At 37.2% G+C, this 24,790-nt stretch overlaps 1 protein-coding gene across 5 annotated transcripts in view; it reads right to left on the reverse strand.

Annotated features, from left to right (window-relative positions):
• Nucleotides 1-24,521, reverse strand: part of ANKRD17 (ankyrin repeat domain 17) — a 129,391-nt gene extending 104,870 nt beyond the window's left edge. For 4 of the 5 annotated variants that reach the window (XM_074228443.1, XM_074228442.1, XM_074228439.1 and 1 more), the window contains exon 1: nt 6,316-6,480. In XM_074228443.1, coding sequence (XP_074084544.1) covers nt 6,316-6,369 — 54 coding nt within the window. In that variant the 5' untranslated portion in view covers nt 6,370-6,480. Of the gene's footprint in view, nt 1-6,315; nt 6,481-7,250 lie in introns of those variants that run through there. The other variant, XM_074228440.1, reaches the window with a different exon arrangement.
• Nucleotides 24,522-24,790: the final 269 nt, after the last annotated feature.

Here is a 24,790-nt window from a genome sequence, read left to right on the forward strand (position 1 = left end):
ATACACCCTGAAGCTTTTCTCAGTTTTTTTTCTGAAAAACAATAATCATTCATTTTCTCCCTTCCCCACCCCTCTTTCTTTACTGATGCAACTTTGTTACTCTCTATGACAGATATATCCAAATCCTTATGAATCTTAATAAACCACAAACCATAGCTTGGACCTGACCATGGACACACAAATAGTCAATGGGAAAAAAGAGAGCAATATGTTTTAAATTCCCTGAACCTACCTTTTGAGAAATGGATTTTCTAAGGCAATGGACATGGAATGGGTTCAAATCTCTTTGACACTAAACTCTATGAGTCACTTCCTCCTCTTTAAAATGGAGTATTAATAGCTTTGTCTCTATACTCAAAGGTGTTTCAGGGGACAAATGAAGGGAAATAAAAAAATACCTTGCAGTAGATGTGTTATCTGATTCATTTTTGGGGTTTCAACAGAAAAATCTGAAGAAGATATGTCTAAAATTTTTTTTGTTACTGAATCAATTGTTTCATTTAACATCACAAGTTTCATTAGAATAACTTTCCATAAGACCAGGTAGTCAACAGTTAAGTCAATTGGTCAAAAATAGCTATGGTTTACATTGCATTTGCCAGGCCCCTTATTAAATGTACAATTATTACTTCACTTGATACATCTCCATTTCATAGTTGAGAAAATGAAGAAAATAAATTTTATTAATTATTAAGTAGTTTTTTTTTTTAATGCAAAGACTAAGAGACAAGTCATGGGCATACAGGGATGTGGGGTGGGGTGGGGGTGAGGAGAGAAGAGTGTCCAGAAAAGTCAGCTAAACAATGTCTTAAAGAAACCTAGGAAATCAATGAGGCAGAAGACAGTCTATAACCAGGCAAGTGACAAAGAAAGGAATCAAACAGAGAACCAGTTTTTCTGGATTGCAAAAGTCAATTAAGTTAGGGTCAGAAGTTTTGTGTCCTTCCATGTTAGGAAAAAACAAAACTGCATTCAGTTCTTTCTCTGAATATGATTTTCCATTTCCCCCCATCCATCTTTGATCAATGAAAAGCTGATCATCACACAATGTTCTCCTGGTTCGATTCACTTCCCATGTAAGTCTTTTCAGCTTTTTCTGAAATCTGCATAATTTTTGTGGAATAGAAATTCTCTTTACACCACAGAAGGAGCAATATAATATAGCAACATTTGTACATGTGTCTTCCTTTTTTTTTTTATCTCATAGGGATATGAAATCAAACCTACTAGTAGTAGTATTGCTGGATCAAGAGATAGGCAGTTTTATTTTCTTTTGGGCATAGTTCTAAATTGCTCTCCAGAATGGCTGAATCAATCCATTTTTACCACATTCCCTCTAATATTTTTAATTTGCATTTTTCTAAATATTTTCGTATGACTAATTTTATCATTATATAGTATGCATAAGAAACAAAGATTGTAAAAATTGTTTCCAGAAAAGTTTCAACTGAAGTAGGAAAATCATATGGTTAGTTTTGTGCATCCACTACCAAAAACTCAAAATGGGTGGATAATGTCATGATTGTTACTTTTCACAAGTTGATCATAAAAGATAAAATAGATGATGAACAACCAAGAGCAAATCAAAACAACTTTGAAGTTTCATTTCATTTTGGTGGAGCTGTACACCAACTGATCAGATCATTCTAAAAAGGAATTTGGGATCATGCAAATTGACTATATAAAACTTCTACTAGGTTTATCACAGATACTCCAATGAAAGACATATGTGGTCCATGAATGCAACAGGAAATGTTTATACTGTTTCCTTCAGTGATGTTAGTGTGGCATGTAAAGCTATATAAGGTGTTTTTGCAGCAAAAGCAAAAGTTTAATATATAAGATGCTTTGGCTTGACTCCATTTTACTTAGAAGTAATACTTGGTGAGATTTAAAATTAAGCAGAATCATAATGGTCTTAAAAACTGTTTTCCTGAAAAATGTTTGCCATATTTATCAATTATTCTTTCTACTCCAATATAAAATACATATATATAGTTATTCGGTTTATATTTACACTATGAATGAAGAAGTGATTAAAAACTACTTAATATAACACTATCAAAAATGGTCCTGTACACCCATAACCCCTGCAACTTTTCTGTTTCTTAGTCAATAGTATTGTTTTCTTAAATTGTTAGTGATACATTCATTCTCCCCACCTTGATTTGAACTAAACATGCCTGCTCTTCTAATCACCACTTAGGCCCATAACCATTGTCCCTAAATAGCAGCTATCCAGTTAATTACCAAATATCTCATTTCATCACCTGTCTTCCCCATTCTTTTATTCTTCACAAAATGGTCAGATCTGACCGTTGTGTGTGTTTGTGTCTGTGTGTGTGTGTGTGTGTGTGTGTGTGTACCTCTCAAATGAAAACATTCTTCATCACATACCATTCAGTCTTTTCAAAACGTTTACTTTCTCCATGAAATCTTTCTCACTTCTGTATTTTGAGTACCATCTTTTTTTTTTGGTAAGGCAATGGGGTTAATTAAGTGACTTGCCCAAGGTCACACAGCTAGGTAATTATGAAGTGTTTGAGGTTAGATTTGAACTCAGGTCCTCCTGATTCCAGGGTTGGTGCTCTATTCAGTGCACCATCTAGATGCTCCCCCCAATAACATCTTCTACAAAAAGTCTTTCCTTTTCTAGTGGGTTAGGAACAATTTTACAATAATTAGTCTTTGTATATTATAAAGAAGGCATTTATAAAATGCTGAGAGGTCAATGTTCTCATTTTTGGGATACAGGTTGGATGTTTGGGGAATATAGTCATTCATATTAAGAGTTTGAACCAGATACAAGTATATATCTAATTTACACTATCATTGTGTTCAACTTCTTGTTACCATACAGACCAAAATAAATTTTCCTCATCACTTTTAGTTTTAATTTTCAAGCATCTATATTAAATTTTTTGACTAATATTTTGTTTTTTGCATTGCTTGACTCACCTAGATAGTACTTTTATTTTTGGAGAATCTGAATTTTATCCTTTCTAGATTATTCATCCTTGTTCAGGTTTATATGCCAGATAAATATTGATATAACGATCATTTTTAATGTTAGATACAAGAAACTCACCAAGTCCACAAAACACTTCACAAGATCAGTAGTGTCAAATTTTTGTTTTTATTTTTCGATTAAGCATTTCCCAAATTATATTTTAATCTAGTTGAGAGCAAGTTGCAAAACTGACACCCCTGTACATTACTTTTGTACAGGAGAGTTTTATGGAAGTCTACCTCTGTAGAACAATTAGTCCATTCAATCCATTGGCTCCTACCAGTAAAATTCAATCCAGTTTCAAGATGACAGCTCTCTTTTTGTTTTTTGCAGGGCTTAAATGACTTGCTCAAGGTCACACAGTAAGTATTCAATGTCTAAATCCGAATTTGAATTCAGGTCCTCCTGACTTCAGGGCTATTAACCCTATCCCCACTGGGATACCAAGCTGCCCCTCTCTGTTTTCAGTAACACCAAGAGCCTTCACATACACCTCCTTGAAAGGAAAACCAGAATAATGTAACACTTTTCTCGATTTAAAACATCATTTAAAATAAAGGAAAACATTTGTAGATCATAAGAAATTTGTAACTTTCTCAGTAAAGGTCTAGAAAATCTTGAAGACCAGGTACTGGAAATCTAAATACAAAGAATGAAACAACTACCCACAAGATATATGATTTATATATAGACTAAATGAAAAATAAACAAGATAATTTGGGATAGAGATCTGGGGTAGGAAGGTAGTTCTCTATGGAAGTCAAGAGAATTCTATGAGGTAAAGATAAAGGAATGCATAGAAGACTGGGGGGGGGGGAGAAGAGAGGCAAGAATACAGTCATTAAGAATAGGAGGTAATAGGGAGACAATGCCATTTAATAAACTACGTTAGTTTGAAGGGTGCCCTGGAAGGTGGAACCCAGGCAAGACTGGGGTCTTGAATTAAAACTGAGTAGAAATGGAATGTTCAATGGAAGGGTAGAAGTAAAAATCACCAAGACATGAAAACTGATTGGCCCATAATGTACAAAAATCTATATGTCTGTGATAACTTGTTCAGGTAACTGGCATCCCCTACGGTGACATTTAAGATATCACTTGGCGAGACTTGTACAAAAACATTTCTGAAGATCTCATGATAAAAATACTTCCCACCTCCAAAGAGGTGAGAAGAACTCATTTCATGTGAAAAGATCATATCATTCATGGACATGGTTGGATATGATGGGGGAAATTTGTTTTGCATGTATTATTTTCCTGTCTTCTCAATGAGTGACAGAGAGGAAAAGGAGCATATAAAATTGAAAAAATAAGTCAAATGTTTCAAAGTGCACATTGTATTAAAACTAGTCCCCCCAGATTGTTAAATATTAAGGAATTTAAGTTTCATTTTTGACTTTGCTAAATAAGTATTTTTATGTAATTTATTCAAAGCAATAAATAAAATAAATTTAAAAAGCCTGTAGGGACTCTCTTGACAGGTGCATAGTTTTAAGAGTTTTTTCCTTTTTTTCCCCTATGTGCGAGGAATGAGAAATCTTAGGTAATACAATGACATCAATAACATTTTATAAATAATATTTCTCTATGTAAATGAGAACAAACTTACTAGTTCAAGGCAATAATAATTTGGATTTTTCAAATCTCTACAAAGTCAAAAACTGGTGAAGACTGATTCACTAGACAATTGGACCTGGTGTCAGGAAGACCTGGATTTACATTCTGCCACAGATACTATGTCTTTTAACCTCTTAACAACTGAACAGTTTCATTGGTAAAATAGGGTTAAAAATATTACTTACCACACAAGGTAGTTGATACAGTGAATAAAAATATCATATGTAAAAAAGCACTTTACCAGTTTCAAAAATGATAAAGTACTAACCACTATTATTAGACTTATTCAAGAAACAAAAATTTTAGATAACTGGTATAATTTGCCCCCAAAAAGGTGGGTATGAATATTACTATTTACAGATTTCAGAACTCTAATTTTGTCAATCACTAAATAGTTAAGCAGATTAATAGGAAATTTCTGAATTCTTAGATACAAATATATGTGTGTGTGTATATATATATATATATATATATATATATATATATAAAATAAAATTAAATTACTGTGAACTTGTGAAAATTTGTGAAAACATGTCTGGTAAAAACTAAATGCACAAGACTATCAATACAAGTAAACTTGGGAAAATAATAAAAAACTAATATATAGATCACTAAAACTGGTAATCCAATTAAAATGTTATAAACAACTTTGTTAAAAGCTCTACCACTGAAATTTGCTCGGTGAACACGCCCAATATGGATCTTTTCACCTATCTGTAAGCAGATAGTTTAACCATGCCCCCTTTTTAAAAAATTCAGTAACAGTGAGAGCAGAGCCAAAAAGAAACAGAAAATGAACTTGTACTACGAACAACAGTTTTTTTGGAGATGAGGAAGGAGGATGCTAGGAAATGTCTGAAAGGAGATAACTGATACAATGGAATCAGTTTTCATCCTGCAGAGCAACCATAAGATCTTACTGCAATGTCAGCTCCAAGCTCCCAAATGAGGGACTCTTCAGAAAATGCTCATTGATCATGCTGCCCTTGATGATGCACATCCATTTCCCCCCCATTAACCTAGCCTGTCTTCCAAAGAAATACTTTCAAGACAGCAGAAACAAAAATTATTTTCCTGTTGGCTAGTAAGAAAAATAAACCTTTTTTCTTTTTAAAATAGTAAAACAATGGGATAAAATGCAGATTTTAAACACATAGAACTTCGTGGCATTCAACAGAAGAAAAATGTAAAATAGGTTGTCAAAATTGACTTTGATAAACATTCTGGTGTCTTACAACAAATTACTGAAGTAATTTAAATCTTTTAAAGTTTTCAACCTGACTAGGATGTTTCAAAAAGATATTTTCTTATTTTTAGACAAAAATGTAACCGTAAAGGCAGCAACTTATTTTATCAATCAAAAATAGTTAACCCTAAACACAGCTAGGGATGCAGATTAATTGTGCAGGATCTAGGATCTGTACAAACTAAAGGTCACCAGCATGGGATATTTTGTTAAATCCAAGTTCCCCTCCCTCTTTTTTTGCAATACTCAAGATTCAGACAAAACACTAGCAGTAAGTGGATTTCAGTGACCTGAGAAATCGGCATTTTACATAAAACAAGCCCTGACTTAAGTTCTCTCTCTACTTCCTCTGCCTTTTCCAGCTGAGTTTTTTTAGGTCCACTGAGTTTTTAAGTCCACCTCTTTGTTCTGGCCTCATTTCGGGTCACAAACCTAGCCCTACCTCCAGAATGTCTTCTAGAACATATGCTTCCATCTCAGCCGCTGTCTCCACCATGTTTTATCAAACTGCCATGTTTCTTACTGCACTAGGATTAGATCACTGCCAGCAGGAACACTACTGTGTCAGCAGCAAGGGAACCGGAAATGGAATGTTCCACCGGGCCGGGCCGGGGGGGGGGGGGGGGCCTCCGGGGCCGCAGCCGCCTCCCCAGCAGGCATCTACCAAAAAGAGCGGGGGGGGGGGGGGGACTGGGGCGGGCTTTTTTTTTTTTAAAGACTCCGGCTCTATGGAGAAAAGAACTTCGGGTCCGGGAAGCAGCGGACAAAAGCAGTTCCGTTCTCCAGCATCTCCGGCTTTCCCGGGGCTGTTTCCAGCAGGCTTCCCGGCCTCCCCTCAACGTGGACAAGCACGGCCTGAGTGCGCCAAGGGCGGGCACCTGCTCTTCCTTCTCCGGGGGCGCCAGGGAAGACCCCGCTGCTGGCACTGCGGGGTGGCCTCGGGCTCACCACGCAGCCAGGACCCGCAGAACTCTCACCTCAGCCCCGGCCGTGCCACAAGAACAAAGCCGGCTGGCCACATTCTGCCATTTTGCGCCTCTTTACAACCCAACTGCTTCACTCTCCACCTCTCCCCGGGCTTCAGTCACATAAATGAAGCCTCAGAAGTAACTAAGACGACCTGACAGGGACGTTCGCCTCCACCTCACAGCTCCAATGGCCTCTCCCTTTGCACTTTTCTCCCTCTGAATCCACACAGAACGTGGCCGTCCTCTCGAATTCAGCAAAAATCAGACCAAGAACTGGCCCAACCAAGTCAGGGCAAGGCAAATCGAGGACCCGGAGCCGAGCCCGATCAGAGATCCGTCGGACACTAGTAACCTGGCAGCAAAAGCAAAGAGCACGGGAATCAGGAAGCCGGGGTCCCAATATACTTACAAGCTGTGTGAACCTGGGGCCAGTCACTTAATCCACTTGCTGCTCCTACTGCACCCAAGAGTAGTTTGTGAGGTCAAGTGCGCTATTTATAAAGCTTATTCTGTCCTGCTAGAGGCAACAATGGTAGCCATAATATCTTCAGAAAGATACATTTTTATCAACTTTTATCTAAGTAGATTATAGGGACTTCCAAACTGTAGCTAGGATTTCATCAGGATTTTCACTGAATAAACCTAGTGCTTAAAACTACAAGCTTTAGTATAAGTTAATTTTAGTGAAAATTCACTATCTATAATAATAAAATTTTTATTTTTACATTTATATAATATTTATACCATTATGCATGTCATACATTTTTATTTATAGATTTCATATTTTAAGCACATAACTCAAAGGTAAAAGTATAGCATTAAAGAATCTGAATTCTGCCTCTGTAGCTTACTTGGTGGCAGTTTTTTTCCCCTAATGAAGAGTTCATCTCTAACCTTGATTCTAAATGTATAATCCTAATATAAAATTATCATCTCTTCTACTTGAGAAGGGGCACTAGCTGCATTTGTTTGTAATTGAAAAATCTGCCTTGATAGTCTAAAAACCACACACACACACACACACACATATACCTGGGCAAATTTTGGTGAGTAAAAAAAGGACATCAATAAATTTTTTTTTAACCAGAATAGGATTAAGAAGACTAATTACCCAGCCTAGCTTGGGCAAGTCACTTAAATAGTTTTTTAAAAAAAGACTAATGAGCAGTATGAGCAGAATCTTGCGATTGCAAAGCTAGGGAGATTTTTTTTTTAATTATTACAGATTACACAAAGAAAGGACAAATTTAAGAGGGAAAAGTTGTACATGATGATGAAGGGCATTAGAGAGAAGAAAAAGAATTTTGCTTAATCTATGACAGTCAATATATTTGAATGGATAGAATCCATGTTGATTTCACATCAATGATTTCACATCAATATTTTCACCAATGCTTCAGATGAAAAGTATGACAAATGACATCAAGCTAGAATGGACATCTAATTTGCCAGCAGAATAGAATCAACACAAAAGATTTCAGATTGGAACAATGGTCTGATGAAAATTAATGTGAAATATTACATTTAAAGAGTCAGAAAAATCAACTACAAAAATTCTGAATGAGACAAGGGCAGAAAATCGTGTGTGCATGTGTGTATGCATGTATTGTAATATTGTGTATCTGGAATAAATTTTAGTGTATGACAAGCTCTGTAGGAAGCTAAAATTGGGCTCCAGAGCATAAGAGGCATCAAGGAGTCAGGAAATACCTGAGAAATTATTATGGTATAGAAATATTCCAAATGTTAATGAAAAAAAAAATGTAGATTAAAGAGAGATTAAGGGGTTAAAGCAGACACATTATATATGACAAATCTGAAAAAAAAAATGAAAGAAGTTTGAAAAGAAAGTCCTTTTTTATTGACCTAGAAAAATAACAGCAACAATTCAGGAAAAAGATGTCCATAATAAACTCCAAGTTGATGTCCAATAAATCAAATTCTTCTCAATCCTCAAAAGAAAGTAGTTATCAAAAACTATAATGGAAATAAAACTGTTTATTGCTGAGAAAAAAAATCAGGGATCTCCATTAATTTAATTGTGTTCTGATGACTGCAAAACATAAGCATACTAAAAACACGTACCAAATAAAGTTTTGCCAAATAAAGGCAACGGGGTTAAATGAGACAGGCAATTAAGTGTCTGTGGTCAGATTTGAACTCTTGATTCCAGGGCCCATGCTGAGTCACCTAGCTGCCCCAAATAAATTTTCCTTTATAAAAAATTGTCTATTTCTTATGTGCAAAGTAAACCATATAGGGAACAGATTAAAAAAAGGGGGGCTTCAACATATGTTCTATGATATGAACCATCTAACCAAAATGAGAGAGTTAATGGCATCAAAAATAAAACATGTAGACTAGTTTGGGGCCAATGAAAATTGATGAATAGAACCATTGGAAGAAGAATGTGTCAAGATTAAAGTCTAAGTGTTTTTTTTAATTCTCAGACTCTTATTTTATTGTGTAAAACTGCCAAGAACCATTTCAATCCACTTTTAAAGAGTATAAAATATCTTCTCTATATGGCACCCTAGAAAAAGTAGATCTTCTATAAATATTATAAGCATTAAGTATAATCAACTATTTAGGCAGGTTCTCATTCATGTCAATCAAATTGGTTATCACTTTAAAGGGAATTATTTACTTGCCTTCCATACACTGTTTCAAATTAACCATTTATATCAAAAAGTGTAGAAAATGTTATAAATACAGCTAAAACATGGTATAGACTACTGGGCTTGGGTATTTTATTTTCAAATAAAGTTATTATTAAAAGAGAACTAAACAGCTTTCATTTTCCTTTGCATTCCCTAATTATCTATTTTACTAGACTGTGAAGTTGATTTACAAAGTGCTTTGGATTGGCAGCATCAGAAAGTAGCCATAAGCATCATAAGCTGACCATCAAGTCCATAATAGTTTTTAATTAATTGATCATATGGGGGCAGCAGCTAGGTGGCGCAGTGGAAAGAGCACTGGCCCTGGAGATAGGAATACCTGAGGCCTCAGACACTTAATAATGACTTGTGTGGCCTTGGGCAAGCCACTTAATCCCTTTTGCCTTACAAAAAAACCCAAAAAAACCCAACAATAACAAGTACATGTTGGCTACCCCAACATAACAAAAGCCCCTTGAGGGGAGGAAAAGTTCTAAACGATTTAATCTGTTTATTTTGGCACCCTAGAAATAAATTAAGGCTACAGATTCCCTTAGGAGTTCAAGTTCCATAGCACCCTCCTTAACCAAAAGGAGTTTATTTCTCTCATGCTTGCTCATGTTGGATTCAACGCGCAAGGCTATTGAAGTAGACATGTCTCACTTTCAGGTAGCACAAGGACTTAAAGCAGACAAGAGTGGTTTGTCTCATCTCTACAGGATATCAAAAAGCCGGTCCTCTGAGCCTAGACCACCACAGATCCTTTCTGTAGACAATCTAACTACCTGATATACCAAAGCTATGTTACACACACACACACACACACACACACACACACACACACACACAGTTCAAACATATGAGATAACATTACCACCATGAGCCTTAACTCCTCAGACACACCAAGGGAGTTTGATAGTTCTGCTCATGCAAGTCTCTCTAATGTCTGCTGTGTTTGGCCACAAAGCAATGATTACCTTTCAAATTCATCATCTATGCCATCTCAAACATCCAACCACACCCAAACTCCTAAATCCTCAACCAAAACTAAATGGACAAAATCTAAATATTCCCCTGCCAAAAACATTACAGAGATCTCCCTGGAAGGCAGCCTCAAGTGAGACTTTCTTGAGCCACTGAACTGGCTTCTGTCCTAAGTAGTCCTGTCCCCTTTTCTCTCTTTTTGCCATCATTTTCCTTCTTAAGCTCATTTCCTACCAAGTTCCGCAAGCAAAAAATGACAAATCTTGTGAACATCAAATGAAAGAATTCTTTGTAAAAGGATGTAGACATAGAATAATCCATATATTGTCAATCTGTCAGTTTTAAATGAATATATTAGTTTCTATTTTTTTTTACCTTGGGCAAGCCACTTAACCAAATTGCCTTGTGAAAAAACAAAAAAATTAAGTCCTTAATGTACATATTTTCTCTATGTTAAAAGTACATTGTCAAAAAAAAGTACAGTCCTCACATTTACATCCCACAGTAAATGAATATTGCTTTTCAAGAATATTTAAAGACAAATCCATACACATTCCAGAAATTGTTAGAATCTGTGCTTTTATAGTTCATCATACCCCCATCAATCTCCCCCCCCATGGAATCTGAGTTGGCATTGGCATTTCACATGTGGAATTGGAGGATGGGACCTTTGGCTTATCACCTGAAAGAACAATCCCAAACCACTGTCTTTGTACTTGCCAAATAACTGTCACTGTAATGCACTCAATTCCTTTGGCCAAAGCTATGCTTTTTATGGTAGCATTTGCATGACTCTGAGAGTCAGTCTATAAGAAAAGTAGATCACTGCAAAATCTAAGTTTTACAATTATGGTGCAGCAGAAGCCTCAAGAGTGCCTTGGAGAGTAAGGAGAGCAAATAAGTCAATTCTTAAAACAATTAATACGCTACTCATCGGAAGAACAAATACTGAAACAGAAGTTAAATTCTTTGGCACATAAGAAGACAGAACTCAGTGAAAATTTCCCCTGATTGGGGAAGACTGAAGGCAAAAGGAAAAGAAGTATAAAATGGAGAGATAAGTGTCAAGGAAACAATGAAAATAAACTTGTACAAACTTCAAGAGAAAAGATAGAAGAGGTCTATGGTCAATGAGGTCATGAAGAATCAGACTTGACTGTACAATGGTAACTTTCACAAATAACACCTAGTATATGTGACTCCATAGTACCTGTCATCAAAGATAAGATCCTCCAAATCCATGAGAATTAACCCTAAGTCAATTATGGAACCCTCCACTTTCACCCTCTCATGGCTCCAATAACAATGCTCCCTACAGGATGGCTGTGGAGGCAGAATTCGCACATCAACATCTTGCTTCCCCATCATCTGCCATCATAAAATCCTTGAAAAAGGATTAGAAAAACATCTCCAACACAAATCTGAGACTGGACTTCCTGTACTTGAAAAGTGTAAGTTGGGAAGCAATCTTTAGAGCAGCCCCAAGAGTAACTGGCATGATCTTCCCCAAAAGCAGATATACATATTCAGCATACAACTCCAATCTCTAAAGAATATCATCTAATGATTTCTCTGTCCTCACACTCAACTTAGATCAATGTATACCATGGAAACGATGTAAAGACTAATAGACTGTCTTTTGTGGGGGGTGGGGGGAAGGAAGTGAGACTGGGGAAAAACTGTAAAATTCAAAATAAACTTTAAAAATTTTTTTAAAAAAGCATAAATGCAAAAAAGGAATATCATCCAGCAATTTTCCTTTGGACATTCTAATTTTCTCTGTAGAAAATTCTCTTCCTCATTGTGATGACACTCACAACAAAAATGAAGGAAGTGACTTTATACCCTTTCTCCCCCTTTCTCCCCTTCCCCCATTGAGAAAATTTAAAAAAAAAAGCAAAAGCTGGTTTTGTTCAGTTGTTTTTCAGTCAGTCAGACTCTTTGTAAGTCCATTTGGGGGTGTTCTTGGCTGGAAAATACTGGAAAGGCTTGCCATTTCCTTCTCCAGCTCGTTTGACAGATGAGGAAACTGTAGCAAACAAGGTAAAATGATTTGCCCAGGATCTCACAGCCAGTGTGTTTGAGACTACACTGGAACTCAGGAAGATGAGTCTTCCTGACTTCAGGGACAGCACTCAAATCACTTAGTCATCTAACTGCCCCCATACCCATTTAACCTTCTATCACATTAATTCTCTTCATAATTTGTACAATCATTCTCCAATCTTTGTATTTGATTTTAAGAGTAATAGCCATCTTTTTCTTTGTTTAACAGTGCTGATATTCTTTTGTTTTTGGTGAAGGATCAGTGTAAAGCCTGGGAGATGACAGGACCCTTCCTCATGAGGAAGGGGAAGGTGAAAGGAGAATATTTATCCAGTACTTACTTCCTCCATGCTAGGCATGGTGCTAGTAAGCACACTGTAATATTTTCTCATTTAATCTTCACAACAGGTCTGGCCCCAAAGGGCAATGGTACAACCTAACTAAAAGGAATTCTTTTTAAGCTCAGCAGAATGAAACCCCAAACATCATCCCTTTACAACCAGTCACTCAAGCAAGTCAGAAGCCTGTGGAGAAGTGTCGGCCACTTGTCTGAGAGAAAGGAGCTCAGTTAACAATTTCACAATCATTTGGACCCCTTGTAATAAAAAGCATTTCCCATCAACAAATGTTGATAATGGGAGAATCTTGGCCTAATCGTGTGGGAGGCAAGGAACTTACAAAAGCCCAGAGATTCAGAAAGGCAGGTGTCCAGAACAAGGTCCAGCGTAAACCCAGCTCCCTGGGTTCTACCCCCACTTTGTCCTGCCACCCTGGTACCTGAGCACTGATAAATGTTTTTACCTCATCCAGCTCAGAATCAAGTTACTGCACTCCCTATGATCCCTAAACCTGTGCAGCCACACATATATATTCAGCATCCTCTTTTTTAGTATTTTATTCCCTAAATTACAATGGAAGTTCCCAGAAGGCAGGACTGTGTCCCCCCCTGTGAGTGCCGGGCATGCATTTAATCAATGCATTTTGTTCCTTATACCTAGTGATCTTGGTGAAGAAAGACCACCAATACTTCTTTTTCTAAGCTCACTGGTCAAAAAAATTCTTTCTGAGAGGTGGCTAGGTGGCGCAGTGGATAAAGCACCGGCCCTGGAGTCAGGAGTACCTGGGTTCAAATCCGGTCTCAGACAATTAATTACCTAGCTGTGTGTCCTTGGGCAAGCCACTTAACCCCATTTGCCTTGCAAAAAAAAAAAAAAAATTCTTTGAGAGGGAAAAAACCACACCTGACTCTCTTCTAGTTCTCCTGAGTGATGATTCCCTGCTCAGTTTCTCTCCCAGTTTCTATCTCCTGCCAACAAAGGAACCCACCTGGGCATTCCTAGGTTTGTTTTCAGCACTCTTCTCTTCTCTTCCACATTGTCTTGGTGATCTCATTCAATCATAGGACACTTACATTTCAACACATGTACAAATGTCCCAACCTTGCTATTTTTCCACTTTTCATGTAACAATGTAAAGACAAACAATTTTAAAAGACTTAAAATTACCAACCAGGGGACCTAAGATAAAATATGTTAGCTCTCTCCCACAGGGTGATGAGTTGAGAAGCAGAAAGAGGCTGAAAATTCTTAGATATGGTTAATGTGGAAAACCAGTTTTGTCTGACTATGCTTTTGTTTTTATTACCGCCACTAACACCACCACCCCACCATGAAAGGAGAAGAAAATAAATTTTTATTCATTGAAAAAAAAAAATCTCTTTTTAAATCTCTCCACCAAAATTCCACATTGTCAACTGCTTCCAGGACATCTTTACCTGGGAGTCCAATCATAAGCAAGATGTTTAAAAGAATACTTGTAATGTTGTAATGCGGCCTTGCCCCTACCCCTCAGACCTAGAGACAGAATCAGGTGTGTTTTTCCCCACTTTGTTCTTTTTTGCAAGGCAGTGGGGTTGTGGCTTGCTCAAGGCCACACAGCTAGGTCATTATTAAGTGTCTGAGGCCAAATTTGAACTCAGGTCCTCCTGACTCCAGGGCCAGTGCTCTATCCACTGCGCCACCTAGCCACCCCTCCCCCCTTGTTCTAATGAGAGTACCACCAACCTTCTTTCTTCCATGTTTGCAATGGTGGAAGCTGACTCTTCCCTTTCCTTAATGCTTCCACACAGGCATTAAGTCTTGTCAACTCTGCTTCCAAAACATTTGACATCTATTCCCCTTTTTCTACTCACATAACTACTATTTCACTCTCTCATCACCTCTCCCCTAGATTATAACAAGAACTTTCTAAATGGTCTTCCTTATGTGTCTTCCCCCTCTCCAATCCACTCTTAGTTATCAAAATAAACTTTCTAAAGCACAAATCTGACCTCATTTCTCCTCAGTCTTCAAAATTCCCAATTGCATTAGAATAAAATAAAGTCCTAATCCTGTCATTTAAAGCTCACCAAAAGCAAACCCCATTATAATTCTCATAACAACTAAAATTTATGTAGTATTTTGAGAATCAACCTTTGAAAACGTCTTTCACATCCTATCACACATTCTATGTTCCAGCCATCTATTTCCTAAGCCTAGAAACCCATTTCACATTTCCATGTCTTTGCACAGATAATCTCTCATGTCTCTTAGAATCCTTGCTTTCCTCCTCATACAAAGCCTTTCCTGACCTCTTCCCATATCCACTAGCTATCATTCTTCTTTCTCTTCTAATTACCTTGCATTCACTTCTCTAGGTATATCTATTCCCTTCATGGATGGAATGAAAGCTGCTCAAGGGGAGGGGTGTTTGCCCAGCAGTTTAAAGAGTAGTTAAATACATGTTGAGCAGCTGAGAACAAAATATCCTGCCGACATAAGCATACACTTCTTAAGGGCAGTAGATAGTCCTTCTGGTACAGAAATGGCAATTAACAGCAACTTTTAGGCATCTGGTACATAGCAGAGGTAGACAGTTGCTGAACCTGTGCCTTGGCACATTTCAGCAAAAAGTAAGAATACATCAAGTACTTGCTGAAACTCCTTTCTTTCATCAGCAATCCAAAGTAGAATATAGGTTTAAAGTGAAAAGAGACAGGAATAATGACCTGAAAATCAAAACTGGTTCAGATGAATGAATTTTAAGACATGCTGTTTTTCTAGCTGCATACCAACAACAGGAGAGTTAAGTGGATAGAGCATCAGCCCCCAAGTCAGGAGGACCTGAGTTCAAATCAGGCCTCAGAACCTTCCTGGCTGTGTGACCTTGGGCAAGTCACTTAACACATGCAGGACCATATCGTCCTCCTGGTTCAACTCTGGCCACTGGACCCAGCTGGGTCTCTGGAGGAGAAAGTGAAGCCGGTGATTTAGCCTGATCCCCCTCACTCAAATCCAATTCATGTGCTTGTCCTGGCCTCCCTGACGTCATGGTCTTAGTAAATGAAGGATAGTCATTCATTCATTCATTCATTCATTCATTCATTCCAACAGCAGTCCCCAGGCACACTGTGCCAGCCCTAGGTGCCAAGTGCTTGATTTTCAGGGGGTTCCTCATAGAGAAGCATCAGCAGGGGTGAAGTGACCTGTGTCTGAGGCCTCCTGACTCCAGGCTTAAGTGTCCTAGTCACCTGGATGCTGTGCTGCCCTAAGTCAAATTACTTCCTCTACCAAGGATTACAGAACTGTCAAACATATGGGTTCAAATCCTAACTTAAGTATTGACAAAACTATGTAACCTTGGGCCAATCATCAAACCTAAACTTATTTCTTCAACCAAAAAAGCATAAACAATACCCTCAGGGTTGTTAAAACAATCAAATGAATATCTAAAGTATAAATCTTAAAATAATATATGTCAACTAAAAATACTTTCAGAATTTAAAGAAACTTCCAATCCATCCATAGTTCTACTTTGCTAAACAGAATTCAAATAATGATTTGACATTTACTTTCATTTTCCTGTCATTCTCCCATCAGTATTTGTTATAGGAAGCAAAGCTTGAAACAAAAAGAAAACAAGTTAAAAAATCAAAGTCAAATAATAAATTTTTTTTCTATTACAGAATCAACAAATTGAAATTAGACTAGATAACTCTAGTTTGTTAAAGGCATTGTCTGTATGATCCTCAGCTAGAAAAAAAGAGTAAAATACCAAAGAGAGAAGATACTTCAAAGAAATACTTATAAAAAGTAAGAGTCTGTCATAATAATTCAATTCATTACATATGTACTCAACAAATAATATATGCAAACACAGGCAATTCAGGGAATAAGATTCTATCCTCAAGGAGCTTACAATCTAACAGAAAAAGAAAATATGACACAGCTATGTTTGACCCTTCAGAATTTTTTTATGAAGTTTTCTTCTTGGCAGAGATTCTAGAGGGGTTTGCCATTTCCTTTTCCAGTTCATTTTACAGATTAGGAAACCGAGGCAATGGGTGGAGTGACTTGCCCAGGATCATGTACTTAATAATGTCTGAGGCCAGCTAGAAACTCAGATCTTCTTGACATTAAGCCCTAACCATACCAATCAGCTGGCTCACATATAAGACATTTAACCCAGATAACTATAGTATGTGCTAAATTATAATAAATGCAATTAGTTGGTGCAATTGAATTGCCAAGAGTGGGAGACATGGCAAATAAAATAAAGAGACAGATCAATCTTTTTGTTTGGGGAACAGGGGTTGTCAACAGTACAAAATGAGAAAGACCTTGAATGATCGGCATAATTTTTGGGAAAAGGCAAAGGGGTCTCTAGAGATGTGGGACTGGGGATGGGGAAGGAAATATATATATATAAAAGAAAAGCTAGCTAGACAATGTAAAGTAATAAAGAACAGAAAGCCAGCAGCATACTCAGCAAATAACAAATAGTTTGGCATTTCTAAATCATTGGTTTTTTACATTTAGTCATATACTGCCTTGTACTATTATTTAATTGCTTTCTGAGTACAGAGCTGTCTTGCCAAGATCATAAGCTCCTAGAAGACCTAAGAGGTCTTTCATTCAGGGCATCAGGCACTGGCACAGATATATTAATGCTAGTTCATAATACACTATCAGAGTGATGAAGACAGATGAGATGAGCACATATGGCAGAACATTCACTGAAGTACTCAGAAAATTGAACTGATTAAATGTGCTCCCTTCTCACTCCCTCTCCCCACCCCTCCAAAAAATTTTTTTGTCTACACCTTTGTGCATTTTTTAACTGGCTCTAAAAGCATATGGCTCCATAAATAATTTTTTGAAAGGCAATAGGGTTAAGTGGCTTGCCCAAGACCACACAGCTAGGTAATTATTGTCTGAGGTTGGATTTGAACTTAGGTACTCCTGACTCCAGGGCTCTGTCCACTGTGCCACCTAACCACCCTCCAGAAACAATTTCTAAAGACATAAGAAATTACACAGTGAGTCTGTTCAATCCATCATTGTTCTCACTGTGACAATGACTCCATTACTGTAGCAGGGAACACATGGGAATCCCAGGAACTGAGTACAAATCCCAACTGGGCTTGTTTCTTATCTGCTGAAAGTTTCAGCTGTCTCCTCTTTAAAATGGCACAGTTTTAGAAAGGCTGACTGAAGGAAGGATCAAAGATAAGAGTTGGAAGTTTTGCTGGAGAGGAAACTCAGGCCAGGAAAGAGGTCTTGCCCAAAATCACTTTTAGAATAACCAGATGAGATGGATGTTCACCACCCCCACCCCACCCCCCGACACTCACACACACTCTCACACTCTCTCTCTCTCTCTCTCTCTCTCTCTCTCTCTCTCTCTCTCGCTCTCTCTCTCACACACACACACACACACACACACACACACACACACACCTTTTGTGAACTAGATGGAGAGAAATGGACTAAATCATTGAACAGTTGGACAAATTCAAGACTGGCCAAAGGAACTGACCCCAAGAATGGTGGGTTGTTATCAATGTGGGGTGACACCTTTAGGAGAGGGAACTAATCTCAACTGTTGAAAATTCACAGAACTATGATTCAATTCCTCATGTGGGTGAAAAATGTTTTACTACTCAAGGGTAAGGTCTACGGTTTCACTGGTATTGAGAAATATCAGGTTGAGAGGGGGTTGGTAGCTTCTAAACACTGGACAGGGTCAGGAAGCTGCCTAAAGCCCCAGAAAAGACAAGTGACTTGCCAGGAGTTCTAGCTAGGATGCCTGCAGCAGTGTCCAGACCAATTCTCTCTCCACTACTCCATTCTGCCTCTTTCCTAATCAAACATACTTAAAATAAAAAAGAATCAAAAGGTGAAAGGCAGTAGCAATACAAATTTACATTATGGCTAAATAAATTTTCCATTTAAATTGGAATGAAGTAGAAATATCTGAAACTAGAAAGTACCGTGTACAGCATGCATTTAGTTTTACTTTGGATGTGGATTTCACTAATGTAAGGAATTCCCAGGGAGCTGTTCTGAAGCTTTCTAGAGACCTGACTGGGACCCTGAAAGGTTACATGATTTGCTCAGCATCACAGTCAGCAGGTGTGAAAGGTGGAACTAGGCAATGCTACTTCGGTAGTCAATAAATCTGCTGGTCAAAAATTCTGCTAAATAAACACTGTAAATAGACCCTACCTATTTCCTTTCAGACTTTCTCTGTTTTATTTAGTGCTAACTGCATTTATATATAAAGAGTAAAATTAGGAGGATTTTTTTTGACTTTTTTAATTTAAAAACAAACATGTCTGGTGGTTTCTTAATAGGCAATATCTGATAGACAAGTCTATTTTAAAATGGGGCAAAGGGAATCTTGTCTTGTGTATCTGGCATATAGGTTAGATCTGACAACATTCATGGTGCCTAGGTTCTCATGCCTTAGAGGCATGAGAAGGGAAATAGAATACTGTGGTCAATATGGACTAAGCTTGAAATCACCTGTAAGCATTTATATAAGTGCATACTCTGTACTGTGCTAGTCCTGAGAGAGTGAGGAAGAATGAAAGAATTTGTAAAGCCATCTTAGGGAAATGGGGAGAAGGAAAAGACGTGACATTCAGTAGGAATTCTGTCAAAGTTCATCCATAGAATGTTTTTACTTCTATGTGGCTTTGTAAGGTTGCTCCTCTGCTACTTCCCCTGTAAATGGACTAGATCACAAGCCTTCAAAAGCCACAACTCAAGGTGGGGATCACTGCCCCACTCCTGCACCCTCACTGCAGGTTCCAACACTGCCCTGTCAGTCACCCATCCTCATCTCCACTAGCCCTCAACATCCCCTGGGCTGTACAATGTCCCTTTCCTGGTAGAAGTGCACCTGTGGAAGTGTCTTGCACTTCTAGGCAGTGGCCTTTCAAGTTTCCTCCAGTGGGAGTGATTTTTCAGAATTAAAATTAACTTTCTTAGCCACCTATATTGAACAAAATAATTGAAAAATTAATTACTAACCAACAATTCCTATTTAAAAATCCTTCCTACTTCCCCCAGAACATTTACAGGGATTTTATAAAAAGCAAACCAATCATGATTTCTAATTCACTCAAGTTTTCCATCACTAAGTAATAAGATGTGGAGCAACAATGAATATTTTTTGGTATCTCTGAGGTTCACTAGTTACCTCTTAGTAAAGTACTTAAAACATTTGTTAAACAAACAGCTAGGTGGCACAGTGGATAGAGCATTGGTCTTAGAGATCCTGAGTTCAAATGTAGACTCAGACTCCTTTGTGACATTTACTTGGGCAAGTCACTCAACCCTGACTGCCTCGCATCCAGAACCATCTCCAGTAGTCCTGATTCCTATCTGGCCACTGGACCCAGAAGACTCTGGAAGACAAAGTGAGGCTGGTGACTTAGCACAGCCCCCTCCCCCCCACTCAAATCCAATTCATTGCTTGTCATGGCATCACCTCCCTGATGCCATGGTCTTCTTCCAGAATGAAGGACAAACATTATGCATTCTTTAACAGAAAGGCAAGTATTTCAAATTTACTGACCTTAGCTGTAATAACAAGTGGCTACCTACCTTTCTCTACTTAGGAGATTTAAAAAACAAACTCATAAACTTAAAAAAATCCCTTTCAAAGTAAAAGTGCTACCAATAAAATTTTTATCTTGTTTTTTACATTACCCTCCCCCCATATTCCTTCCCTCTCCCTTAACAATTTGTATCTTTTATCTTTATATAATCTTCCCAATATAATTTTCCCCAAAGATTTTCTTCCTCCTTTACTTTGAGAGCCACCCTTTGTAACAAAAGCAAAACTAGCCTGTCAACCATGTCTGACGGCATGGGCAATGTTCCACAATCATAATGCCCAGCTCTGCAAAAAGAGGGCAGTGAATTCTCACAGTTCTTCAGGGTCAAACTAGGTCATAATCCCAAAGATGAGATGGAGACATCATTAAAAACAAACAAGATAATTTTGATTACATTAAAGAGCTTTTGCATAAACAAAACCACTGTAACCAGGATCAAAAGAAATGCAAATTGGGAAACAATTTTTACAACTAGTATTTCTGACAAAGTACTCATTTCTAAAATATATAGAGAACTAAGTCAAATTTATAACAAAACAAGCCATTCCCCAATTGACAAATGGTCAACAGATATGCAGAGGCAATTTACAGATGAGGAAATCAAAGCAATCCATAATCATAGGAAAAACTGCTCTAAAGCATTGTTGATCAGAGAAATGCAAATTAAAGCATCTCTAAGGTACCACCTCACACTGGCCAATATGACCAAAAAAGACAATGATCAATGCTGGAAGGGATGTGTGAAATCTGGGACATTAAAACACTGTTGGTAGAACTGTGAAGTGATCCAATGTTTCTGGAGAGCAATCTGGAATTATACCCAAAGGGCAACAAAAATGTGCATACCCTTTGATCCAGCAATACCACTACTGGGTCTACATACCCTGAAGAGATCATGCAAAAGGGCAAAAATCACTTGTATGAAAAGATTCATAGCAGCTCTCTTTGTGGTAGGAAAGAATTAGACACCAAGGGGATGTCCATCAGTTGGAAAATGGTTGAACAAACTGTGGTACATACAACATTATGGAACACTATTGTTTTATTAGAAACCAGGAGGGATGGGAATTCAGAGAAGCCTGGAAGGATTTGCATGAAGTGATGCTGGGTGAGATGAGTAGAACCAGAAGAACACTGTACACTCTAACAACAACATGGGGTTGATGATAAAACTTAATGGACTTACTCATTCCATCAGTGCAACAATCGGGGACAATTTTGGGGGTATCTGCGATAGAGAATACCATCTGTATCCAAAGAGGGAATTGTGGAGTTTGAACAAGGACCAAAGACTATTACCTTTAATTTTTAAAAAAAAGGTATCTTATTATGTAAGTTTGCTATCTCCTATATTATTTTTTCCTTAAGGATATGATTTCTCTCTCAATATATTCAATTTTGATCAATGTACAGCATGGAAACAATGTAAAGATCATCAGATTGCCTTCTGAATGTGGGGAGTGGGGGGAGAGGTGAGATTGGGGGAAAAATTGTTAAATTCAAAAAACAGTTAAAAAAAACTAGGTCATAATCACATAGCATTCAATTTCAATTGTTTGCTTTTGTTCTCTCCATCTGTATTGTAGTCCTTACATATAAACAGTTTTTCTGATTCTGCTTTACAGAAGTAACTGATTGCTTCAGTTAAAAAAAAAATCTTCTGATACTTCCCCCTATGGTCTCTATATTTATGACTAACTTAATGTAGAATAATGGAATTTCATTGCATTTATATACCACAATTTGTTTAGCTATTCTTTAGTCCAGAGGTCTATTTTTCTTTCCCTCGTGTCTTGCTTCTACACATACACAAACATAAAGACATATTGGTATATGATGAACCTTTCTATCTTCAATCTTCTTGGAGTACATGCCTAAGCTGAGAGGGTAGCGCTATCTCCAAATAATTCAATTGCATTTCAGAATGGTGGGACCAATTTAAAATTTTCCTCAAAACCTTCAACACTGATTATGACTACCTTGTCATCTTTTCTAATGTGCTGAATGTAAAGTGAAGCCTCAGATTTGTTTTGATTTGAATTATTTGTAACTGAGAAATGTTTGTTTATATCTTTTGAGTCTTTACCTGAGAAATAGTTAGGACTATTATTTGTGTTGATTCTCTATAAATTTTAGATGGAAACTATTTTAACAATGAGGAAAATTAAGTTTTAGAAAGAAACATGCTATAGAAAGCATATTTTGAAAACATATTTATTGTTATATGATTTTTGTTGCCACAAATTTCATGACATGTATAAAAACTTGACATTATCTGTTCTTTACAAATTCTATGCTTAAAAATCTTCCAGTAAAGAGCTGTAATGTACTTTGAACCAATTTTTAAGATGGGAAAAAAAGGAACAACTTCTAATTAGTTTGCAAGAACAACCAATTGACATCAGGGAAGATGAAACTCACTTGGCAACTGAAAAATGAGTATCATGAAAGAGTAAGTTTACTAAGTGTAGTCAAAGCTACAATTCTCCCATTTGAGGTTAGGAATCTTTATGTGCTATCTTTTTCAGCTAGGGCAGCCATTGTAGCCAAGTGCTGAAATCACTGGACTTGAACCATGTACAAGTAACATAAACTTATATGCAAATAGTAATACATATTGGGAGTGCTTCCTCAAAATATTTTTACAGCTGAGAAAGCTGAATCAATATTTTTTATAAAGAAAAAGCATTTTAGGGGTGGCTAGGTAGTGCAACAGATAGAGTACCAGCACTGGAGTCAGGAGTACCTGAGTTCAAATCTGGTCTCAGGCACTTAATAATAACCTAGCTGTGTGGCCTTGGGCAAGCCACTTAAGCCCATTTGCCTTACAAAAATCTTAAAAAAAAAAAGCACTTTACAAGACCAACCTAAAAGTAAACCAGGTTAATCATCTTAATGAGATTTCTCTTTTGTATGTGGTTTAGGAGAAAAATGTTGATAGTCAGTTGAGATAAGAATCAGAAGTTTTCAGAATGAGGGAAGCATAAGAATGATTAATATCTAAGAAATCTGCACATTTCACTGATGTCTTATAACTAGCCATATTGCTGCAGTATATAATAAGCCAAATAAATAAGAGTAATAGATCAAGATATTAGGGAAAGTTTTAAATTACAATTAATATGAAATCTCTCTAAAATTCCTTGACAATGAAGTTTGAACAAAGGAAATGTTTGCACTGGAGATTCCCAACCTGGGACCGAAATTCTATCTCTCCCCTATCCACATTTCAATCTCTAGACCTCATCTATCATATATTCCTGAAGGTCCAATAAGCCAGAAATGTACAGTAGTGCAGGCTTGCATTTTTTGAGGAAAACTCTGCTCTAGATCATTAAGATGTTGAATAAGATGGCTCTAAGCATTCATCTATAGGAAACATAACTTTTTACATTTCTATTTATTTGCTTTCTTTCTTGTCCTTAACTACAAGACCTCATCTCCAATTACATGGCAACTATGTAATAGATTTCCAACTCCAATAGGCCAGCCATGATTTGCCTTTATAAAATCAACATTGCCTATTCTCTTAAAATATAATTTTTTAAAGAATTTGGTCATCTATAAAATGATAGATTTGATTTGTTGTCTTGGCATGAAAGTGCTATTTATTTACTAATCTGAAACTGCCTTTATTTCAGGAGCTGAAACTTTTTAACAATATTCTTCATGATAATTCACCAACATTAAATATCATAGTCTCCAAAGAATTGAAAAGTTGACAATCACTTAAAGGTCAATGAAGAATCAATCAATCCATAAACAATTAATTTGTTTAAAGTGCGACTCTAACTATGTCAGCAAATTTGGAAAACATAATCATAGCCACTGGATTAGAAAAGATCAGTTTACATCCCAATCCAAAAGGACAATGCCAGGCAATGTTCAAATCACTTAACAACTGTCCTCATCTCCCATACCAGCCAGGTTCTATATAAGCTAGACTTCAACAATATGAGAATTACCAGAAGAGCAGGGTGATTTTTGAAGAGTTCAAGAAACTAAAGATCAAAGTGCTACCATTTACTGGATTGTAAAGAAAGCTGGGGGGAAGACGACTCTTTGGTACTCTTGGGTTTGTAAATAACAGTACTGTGTTGACTTCTTTTTATCTTTTGGGGACTACCCCCCCAAAAAAGTTCCAGAAAAACACCCACTTTTGCTTTATTGACTATATTAAAGCCTCTGATTATGTCAATCACCACAGAATGTGGCAAGTCCTCAGAGAGATGAGAGTACCAGATCATCTTGTCTCCTGAGGAACCTGAATGTGGGCTAAGGAAGTAAAAGTTAGAGCTGAAGATGGAACAAAGG

The sequence above is a fragment of the Macrotis lagotis genome, chromosome 3, assembly GCF_037893015.1.
Source record: "Macrotis lagotis isolate mMagLag1 chromosome 3, bilby.v1.9.chrom.fasta, whole genome shotgun sequence".
NCBI classification, from domain to species: domain Eukaryota; kingdom Metazoa; phylum Chordata; class Mammalia; order Peramelemorphia; family Peramelidae; genus Macrotis; species Macrotis lagotis.